Consider the following 10,172-nt stretch of genomic DNA (forward strand, 5'->3'; position numbering starts at 1 on the left):
TCATTCTTATGAAGATGATGAATCTTCTTGAGCCAAAGCTTCAAAGTTTTACAAAATGCTTTTAGATATTCATTGTTCTGGTTTTTTTTTTTTTTTTTAAACAGAGAAAGTGATGAGGTGGGTTATGAAAGCCTAACAAACTTTATCTTAGGTGGAAAAAGTGTCAAGTGTCAAGTGTCAAGTGTCAAGTTTTGAAACACAAGTAGGTAAGGTGAAAACGGGTATTGTAATTTGCTCAAAAACCATACACTATCATACATTGCTGTTAGCTAGTCATATGCATCTACTCGTTGACAGATTTGGTTTGAGTATATAATTGTAAGAGCCAGTTATGCTAGGGTAAGAACATATAATCTGATGAAAAAATCCTAAACTCCATAAAAGGAAAATAAAATGCTCCGTTTGTGCACTAAACTATGATGCATAACAATGGAACCAAGAAGCAGATTGAACAAAAGCTCACAATAAATGATATCTTGAATGTGTACATAGGTCAACAAGATGTAAAAAACAGAAGAGGGAAGGGGGATGAAGATTTTTTTTTTTTTTTGATAAATAACAAAAGAACTTTTTATTAAAGAATAGTCAACCCAAGTACAATGGAAATGTACTACATTGGCAGAAATTAAGGATGAGGAGATGAAGATGCTACAACCAGAGACTGTAAATTTAATGAAGAAATGCATTAGTCAATTATGTAGTTGTGTGCCAGAAAGATTACCAGTCAACTATAACTCTTCTTTCAATTCCTTTCCATTCTCAGTGGGATTAGTATTATCAACCTTGTTTTTCTCATTTTGGAGCTCTGCAATAACCTCCTCAAAAGGAGGATCTCCAGGCCTTCGAAAAGTTTGATCCCCAATCTTGATCTCATATGCCTCTGGTTGGTCCAGCAAAAACTCCCTCAACTGGGAAAATAGCAGGTAAGGATGTGAGTGTTAAGAGAACACAAATATCAGAAACTCAAGATAGACAATAATTAGACAGAAAGGAGAACACAATAATTTGAAAGGAAGCAGACCATTATTCTAGCCCAAAACATATGCAACAGTTGAGGCTGGATTTACATATTCATATTGCCACAAGGAAGTTAGTTCTTGTTAATGATAAAGATCATTCATTGGTTTATTACGAGAAAAAAGAAACAAAAAGATCATATTTCCTGAATTGGCCTTCGCCACTTGACTCAGAAGAGACACAATTGCTCTTCTCATATTTTATACAGTGGAAAGACTTGTACCCTTCAAACCTCATCTCTCCAGCCCCTCTTTGGAGAAGAAAACAATATCAAGAGGAAACAATTGCTGAAGATTTTGTTTATATTGTGAGAAAGCTTTCACTGGAAAAAAAGTTACAAAATAACTAACCACTTGTATTAAGAGAAGTAAAGCATACCTCGGTTGTATCTTGGCCTCTTTCAATGGTGAACAAGATTGTGCCCAGATCAATACCCATTAATCTTGCCCCAATACCTCCAGTTTTCAGAACTTTTGTCCATTTCATAGCAGTGTCAGCTACCATATCCTGATGAAAGCAAGAAAAGAACACATCAGTTGAATCCATAGCACAAGTCTCCTTCCATTTCCTTGGTAACTCAAAAAATACTACAATATTAAAAATACATTCATTTTTCCATCAATTTAGCATCTGAAACAAAGACCAGCAAAAACAAAAATAAGCCTCCAATTCATGGTTCCTAGCTTCCAACAACAATTTTTTCTTTATAAGGAGTCAATTTCCAAAATGGGGCACCCGGAAATTCTGAAAATGTTTACAACCAGTGATGTATATTAGGCCATTACCACATCCCACTCCATCCTCCTAGAAAATTTCAACAGTTCCCACTTCAAACTTAAAATCAAATCAGAGTCTCATGCTTTTCTTTGAGTTAACCTGTAATCCAAATCATCTTTAAAATATATATAACAATATTCATTTGGCTGAAGAAAAATTTAAAAACCCAGTTTCGTTCTCAAAAGCTTTCAGCAATTAGCTCAAATTATCAAACTCAGTTGGCCAAAACATACATACATTATATTATATTCAGTGACTTTTCACCATAGTAATCCAAGAAAGAAATAACAGAGAAAAAACAAAACCCAGATAGCATTACCTCAGTCGGGGGAGACCGGAACCGGAGCTTAACGAGTCCAATTGACGACCCGGAATGCGGATTCATCATCTCGGCCTGGATATCAGCGTCTGACATCTTCCACAAATCGGAAGGCCGGAGATCGGACCCGTCACCAGAGGACGTGGATTTCTTGCCCCACTCCTTCCACGCCTCGTCCTCCTCGTTGTCGACAATGTCGTCAAGATCGTTCGTTACTTGGACCCTTCGCTTCTTCGGGCCCGCTGCCTCGGCGTGGCGGACCGGTTTGAGGTTTTGAGAAAGGAGGAAGGGGAGAACGAGGAAGAGGACAATGGTTATGTATTTCGCCATGGGTTTGCGGGGTTTTGCCAGTGTGTGTGAAATTGAAAGAATGAAAAAAATGGGGGGTTTTTGTTTTTGGGGTATAATATATATATACAGGTTTTGAAAGGGCCACAACTATTTAAAACAACAATTTGGCTTTTACTATGGAATATATTATTGCTAGAGTTATTCCTTTTTTGTAAAGTCCAATTACTTGAAGCTAGCAGCGAAGAGGAACGTGAGAAAATTTATAACTTTCCTCATTAAGTGGCAGCAAAAATAAATGCTTCAACGTGTTGTCTCTCTCCTCACTATTCAACTGTGGAAGCAGCATTCATGGACTTCAATGAGGGGCTGTCGTTGATGATCAGAACGAAACAGAACACAAAGTGGTTCTCGGTCACGGTTTGGTCAATATGGACATATCGGATTCCAGTCAGAACAAACCAACCTTGGTGCACTCCAAATCAGCTCACAAAGCACACTATTGATTCTCTATTATGCGAGGACGTATCCCTAGCAGACATTGGACACCTCATAGATGAAGCAAAGATGTCCGATATTGGAGTGGGAATACGGGAGAGTAATGGAGCTGTTTTGGCTTCTTTCTCACAAAAAATTCCTCCAGCATACAAGGCTGAAGAGATTGAGGTGCTGGCAACCCTCAATGCATTGTCATTTGCGTTAGTACTATCCTTAAAGGTGATTCTCTTGGACTGACACAAGCTTTGAAGTCAGAAGAGTATAACTTATCACCAACGGGTTTGCTAACTGAAGATGCGAAAATGTTTGCTAACAATTTTGTAAGATTGTTGTATTTTCACATTAAGAGAAACGACAATGGGGTTGCTCATAATCTGGCTAAAAATTTATTATGCATACTAAATTTTCAAGTATGGATGGAAGATGTCCCATCACATATTGTTTCGATTTTACAATTGGATGTAATTGAATTTCATTAATAAAATCCATTAGTTTCTTTCTCAAAAAAAAAAAAAAATTCCAATTACTTTATCATCATTCTAACCTTCATTTGGATGGAAAGTATTTTCACCATTAGCATTGATGGTGCAAGAAAAACACCAAGTCAATCACTCGTCCATTTGGTCGTCCATAGCAATGTGCAGAATGGAAAGCAAATAGTTGATACGTTCGTCCTTCCTTTGCCGTTCTTCTTCTTCTTTCATTCACTCGTCCAATGAAGGACGAGTGAGCAGAGAACCTCGTCCATCCTTAATAGTGGACAAGGTAGGTTCACTTAGAGTTACACTCAGCACACCTTCAACCAAGAGTCATGTTGAAAAGTCATATTGCTTGAAGCTCAACACAGGTCCCGAAGAGGTGACCCTTATGACGGTTAAGGAAGTTACCCTCTGAATCCTCCAAACTCTACGACGATTAGGAGAAATAACCGATTCCTAACGCTATATAAAGGCCTTTCTGCGCAAAGGTAAAGGGACTTTTTTCTCTTTTTTGGAAAATTCTAGATAAGAAGTTAAGGAAGTCTTGAGGGCTCTTTTTTCCTTCAATCTACTAACTTTACCATCGGAGAATTAAAGGCCGGCTTCCACCGGTCTTCTCTGACTTTCTTTAGTTTTCCAGGACTTATTACTCAAGATCAAGAGCATCCGGAGATTTTTCAGCCCACTGATCTCTTAGAATTTATCAAGCATCATTTAGAAAATTATGCTAAAAATTATATTTGGAAACATAGCAAGAAAATATCATTACTATTTAAATTAAAGCAATACATAAAAAAATAAAAATAAAAACAAAAACAAAACAAAACAAATTTTGGCATTGAAAGTTGCATAAAAGAGAAAAATAAAAGAAAAGATCGGTCAGGTTGGACCCGCGACCAACCCGAACCCAGGGCAGACCCAAATACTGGACCCAAACCTGACCCAAGCGTTCATCCAACCCACCCAAGACCCTTCGGGTCCGGTCGATCGAGTGGGTCAGGTTGGTTGGGTCTATGCTCAAACCTAGATGAGGCATGTGTGATATGAACCTTCTAGTTCTTTTTTTTTTTTTCTTTTAATAAATATGATAACATTTTATCATATAATATAGCGATTAGTCTTTATCATCGAACTTTAAATACCAGATCTCTTATTTAATAACAAAAAATCTCTTATTTGACCATAAAACACTTCATCAATTGTAGAGTTGAGGCATATGTTAGGCTCCGCAACACTTCTTATGAGAAAATCTTAATTAGTTTGGCCACTAGATCAGTCAAAGCGCCAACCTTAAAGATATCATTATCGAGTAAAAAAACTAGTAGGTCTAGGCGAGGGCATCGGACAACTAGGTCAGGATATCACATTTGATTGAATTTGCCAAATGATTCTATGCCATAAAGAGAGAATGAGAAAAATATAGAGTATAAAACACTACTTCTATAATCCTATTCTCTTTTGATAATGACACCACTATTATTAAAAATACGAGAATATGATATTTATTACAATCCTTACAATGACGGTGATGGAAAAAGAAAAGATGATTGTTGATTATCAAAAAGAAAAGAAAAGAAGATTTTTAATTATAATTAGCCTGCAAGCACATTTAGGTATTGCTAATATAGATACAACAGTAATGTAGAATTCGCTAAAAGACAAGGACTACAGTTGTTCATGCACCACCAATATTTCAAGTTTCAATTATCTCTGGCAAATACTATATTAGCTATTTATGTAAATAACCATTTTAGCCATTATTTAATTGTATTATCTAATTATGTTATACAAACTACAAGGCCCTTAGAAATAGATAAGTAGCGTCATTTTATGGGAAGCTAAGTTGGTATTAATACCTAAATCACAAAAATAGTTTACATATGTTATTCAAGAAAAACATGTGACGATCACATAAATATTTATGATAGTCTTTTGCAATAAATAAAAGAAACTTTTCTTTGTGTGATGATAATAAATAAAGTATGTGACAAGCATGTGAATAGGAAGAACAGTTACTTTGTAGTTTCTGGAGAAGTTTTAACCAAAAAATTAGGGAATAGGTCATTCAAAAGAAAAAGAGAAAACCCTATTACAGCGCTTTTAAAAGCACTGTAATAGGTCATTTATAGAAGAAAAAGAGCAAACCCTATTACAATGCTTTTAAAGTGCTAGAATAGGTTTTACATATGAAGAACCCTAAAGCGGCAGTTTTAAAACTGCCAAGATAGGTATTCCAATTGAAGAATTCTATAGCGGCGGTTTTAAAACTGCCGGAATAGGCTGTTTACCCAAAAAAAAAAAAAAATTGAATATTCAACCCTATATCAACAATTTTAAAACATCATAATTGGTTAACCTATACTAGTGGTTTCAAAAACTGCCGCTACAGGAGACCTATAACAGCGGTTTAAAAAGCGCCAGTTTTAAATTGCTATAATAGGTCAACCTATACTAGTGGTTTCTAAAAGCACTACTATAGATCTCCTACAAGGCCAGTTTTAAACTACTGTAATAGGTCAACCTATACTAGCGGTTTCTAAAAGCACTGCTATAGATCTCCTACAATGATGGTTTTGAAAAGCACTAGGAAAAAAATGCTGATGTAGGATGAGTTTTTTTGTAGTGAAATGATTGTAACATTATCCAAACCAAATGTTAAAAGTTAGTGACTTATATTTTATTATTACTCGTAAGTCGTATCAAATACTTCTAATGCTATTAATAGTTACAGAAGCTGAACTTGAGGTTCTACCATGTGTTTTTTAGAACTTTCTAGGCTTGATATGTGACAAACATTCTCAATAAATTTAGGATTACGTAGACTTATATAGGCAAATGGCAAACTACAATTGGTGTATGTAATTTATATTTGACATGTGCAAATTTTTTAGCTATTCAATTGCCAAGTGTCAATAATTAATAATACTAGTCGCTAATGAAACCTAAATTGGCTCTAATATAAGATGAAACATGTAATATTATGAAGTAATATTAAAAATGAGATATGATGATGCACAGAAAATCAGTAGGCTGAATACTCTGGACTTCAATGGGCTAGTGATTGTTTGAAAGGCCTGAAAAGAAAAACACAAAATCAAAAGTGACCGGGGTGAACCAGCCAAGAACTCTCTGATGCTTAAGTTAGTTTTTCTTTCTAGAATTTAAGAATTTCAACTTTAGGAATTGTGGAAACTTACTTTCATTAGATGTAGATAAGTTCTTATATAGTGAGCTTTGGAGTGGTTACTTGTTTGGTAACTTTCTCAACCTATATGGAAGTTAGAAGGTTCAGACTTAACTTCCACAACTGCAATAAAAGTTACAAGATTTAATCTTATCTTCCACAACTGCCATTAGAAGTTAAGAGGTTAATGGAAAGTTAAAGCGATGAGTAAGGATTTTGCTTATATTTCAAAATAGTAAAGCGTGGTTCGAGCTATAAATTTTTTGTGCATAAATTCATTCTAAAGATTTTCTAAGTGTTGAAGGGTCATCCAGGTGTTTCCATGTTGGATGACCTGCATTAGTTTGGACAACCTCCTTATGCTGGACGACTTTCCTAGATACATGACAACGCTATAGACGAACTAGAGAAATGGTCCAATTTTTGTAGTTTCTTATATGATTTGGACAACAACTCAAGGACGAACTATACTTATTTCTCATCCCCATCAGTTGCCCTCTTGTCCATGTGTTGTCTGTTATTAGAATGCCCCTTCTTTTTCTTTTTTTCTTTTTTTTTTTAATTGTTGACACGTGGCCCAATCTGATGTATTTCAATCATGTCGTTTCGTCTTTCAAGAAAATTTCCACTTGGCTTCTCCTGGTTGGTCGCATCATTTCAAATGCCAGGCCTCCTTGCTTATAAATAGTAGAATTCCTCTCCTACCCTTTCACATTTCCAAAATTTTCTCTTCTGACATTTGTCGTCCAGCGCCTCGTCTAGACATCTTCCTGCATCCTTAGGCCTTCCTCATTTAGTTTTTTCATCTTCGTCTTTAGGTTTTCCTTTAAGTTTTTCTCAGATGTCTGAAGTTGTAATATCCTCGTCTAATGATAGTGATAATAAAGAGACAGACGAATATCACAACAGTACTAGTGATTGTGGTTCTAGTAGTAACAGTCGCAGTAGGAGTAGTAGTAGTAGTGGAGGGAACACCACAGATGAGCAGTACACGTACGGAGTTCCAAGGGTTCCCTTAGAGGTTCTTCAGGAAGTACTTAGGACAAGGGCAGCTTCTGGGTTGTAAGCTGGTACCTCTACGAGTGTTCCTTCATCCATCGTTTCAAATGAGGTAGAAGCTGTGTATAGTTGTGATGTAGGCATCCATTCCAAGACGGATGAAAAAAGGCTTACCTCCCAAGAAGTTGTACCAAATTCCAAATGACCTTAACCCTAGGTTAGTCGTCCGTAGTGAGTGGTACTGTGACCCTCATTTTGGAATAGGTATTTATGAAGCTTATCTCTTTAAAGGATTTAGGTTGCCTCTCAATGCTTTTGCTAGAGAGTTACTTACTAGGCTAGGTTTAGGAGTATGTCAATTTAACCCCAATGCATGGAGGCTGGTCATCTCTATGCAAATTTTGTGGAGGGAGGTGTTTGAAGGGGACCGCCCTTTCACTGTGGACGAGTTCCTTTACTGTTACAAACCCTTAGAAATTAGTCAATCCCTTGGTTTCTATTAGTTCATAGCTAGGGGTAAAGATTGTAGGTTAATAAAGTCTCTTCTTACATCTAATAGAAATTGGAAGACAGAGTTTTTCTTCATCTTTAGTTTTTGGGTTGGAAACCCTGTTGAGGTTGGTAAGGATCCATTCGCCCCCTATACTTAAGAACTAGGGAACCTTCGTCCAAAAGGTATGTTTCTTTCCTATTTAATATTTTCTCTCTTTTTTTGGACTCGTCTAACATTTTTCTCCTCTTTTTTTTTTTTCTTTTCTTTCTTTTATTTTAGCCATTGGACGGCCTTCTTTAAACAAATTTTATCTTGAACACATCCAAAAGGGTCGTCTATTTACTGATAGGAGTTTTCATTCTTGGTTACTCTCCATCGTCTTACAACTTGGGGACTTGGACCTGAAGCTTTAGCCCACGAGCTTACCACTCTTAGACGTAATTTTTTACTTAGAAAATTTCTTTTTATTATTTGTTTTAACCAGAAACTTTTCTTCACATGGATTGGAACCATGAAGGAAAACAAAGGAAAAGGGTCAGTGGACGAGGAAACCTTGCCAGAAACTCAATCCCAGCCTCGTCTTTCTACTAGAGATAAGAGGAAGAGTCTATCCAAGACGATTGATTTGGGAAATCTTCCTAGTCGTCGAGGAAATAAGAAGGCAAGGCACAAGTCGTCCAAGCCTGGGGTCGTTAAGCCCGGTCCTGTTATCCCTCCTGCCTCTCAATTGTCCATTCAAATTCATGATCTAGACTCGTCTGTACCTACTAGAGTCACACTATCCTAACCTGTGGTAACCACCTCGTCTCAGCCTTCTAGAAGAATTCCCATGAACCTTCTTGAGAACAAAGATCTTACTTGGGAAAGGTTTCAAGAGGCTATGACTGATGAGGACGTGGCTGTGTGTTATGACATGTCCTTGAAAGAATTTGAACACTCTGTTGTTCATGATCTCTTTAAGGTATGTTTTCATTATTTTGTTCTCATTTCGTCTTGCCATATTTCACATCTCTCGTCTAACCAACTTCAATCAATTGTATATGTAGGTCATGTCAAAGTTCATAACAGCGTCCAGGCAAGCTACTGAGATGGGCTAGAATAGAATAAGGTTGGAAGCAAAGATCATGGAGGTGTAGGCAGACTGTAGGGGTAAGGCTGAGGTGGCAGCCAAGGCTATGGACGAGGTTAAGGAGTTGAAGAACCTCGTCAAAGAGCTTAAGGCTGATGCTATTGAAAAAGATACCTGTCTTGACCACCTTCAGAAGGGGAACGACAAGTTGCGCGCCCTTCTTAAAAAAGCCAAAAAAGAGGCTGTTGAGGAATTCAAAACTTCCAAGTGAGTTTACCGACCTTTTGGATAGGAACTACGCTGCTGGCTTTGAGGATTTCCATATGGATGCTGTAGAACACTTCTCTAAAGTTGACTACAGCTCCATTAAGTTCAATATTGGTGCTGCAAGCTCTCTCCTTCAGACGAGCTCTAAAGATGTCAACATCAAAGATGTTTAAAATGTTATGTTGTCATAGTTTCTTCTTCTTCTTCTTCTTTTTTAAAGTATGAGGTCCGTTGTTTTGGACCATTAGAATTTATGTAAGTACATTTAACTTCGTCCATATCTTTGAGACGAGCTTTGATACAATTGCCTTGTAGGTTTAACTTTATAAGGGTTTTTGGACGGTGGTCGTCTACCCTTTTTAAACTTTTATGAATGAATGTTTTGTTTCCATCTTCATTCTTTTTTCTTTGTTAAACATGCTATACTTTGTTCATGGATGAGTTTTCTTTTATTTACATTGTCCATGTTATATCTAATGGTTTAAGTGTGGTTTGTCCACTTGTAAAGGAATTTAGTTTGTCCATATTAGGACAACTTTTTTATGCTCAACATTTTACCATTCATTATATTTCACAAGGGTAACTTGTCTATGAATGGAATTTCTTTTGTCAACTTTCTTTGTCCATAGGTTTAACTTATAGCTTGTATTAATCTTTGTATTTGGGCAAAACGTCTCCAGCATTTACTCATCCAGAGATTGGATTGTTTAACTGGTTAGATTTATCCATGGATTTTGAATATTTTTGCATGCATGCTTTACTTCGTCCATTAATCAGACGAA

The 10,172-nt window shown here is 36.6% G+C and overlaps 1 protein-coding gene across 1 annotated transcript; it reads right to left on the reverse strand.

The window, feature by feature from the left end:
- Positions 1 to 447: 447 nt before the first annotated feature.
- On the reverse strand, positions 448 to 2,510 carry LOC112000034 (uncharacterized). The gene is made up of 3 exons (XM_024032140.2): positions 2,114 to 2,510; positions 1,396 to 1,524; positions 448 to 908 (listed from the first exon to the last, which is right to left on the reverse strand). Exons 1-3 carry the CDS (start codon positions 2,441 to 2,443, stop codon positions 729 to 731), a joined length of 639 nt encoding a protein of 212 aa, XP_023887908.1. The 5' UTR covers positions 2,444 to 2,510; the 3' UTR covers positions 448 to 728.
- Positions 2,511 to 10,172: the final 7,662 nt, after the last annotated feature.

The sequence above is a fragment of the Quercus suber genome, unplaced genomic scaffold, assembly GCF_002906115.3.
Source record: "Quercus suber isolate HL8 unplaced genomic scaffold, Cork oak 2.0 scaffold_6, whole genome shotgun sequence".
Lineage (NCBI taxonomy): Eukaryota > Viridiplantae > Streptophyta > Magnoliopsida > Fagales > Fagaceae > Quercus > Quercus suber.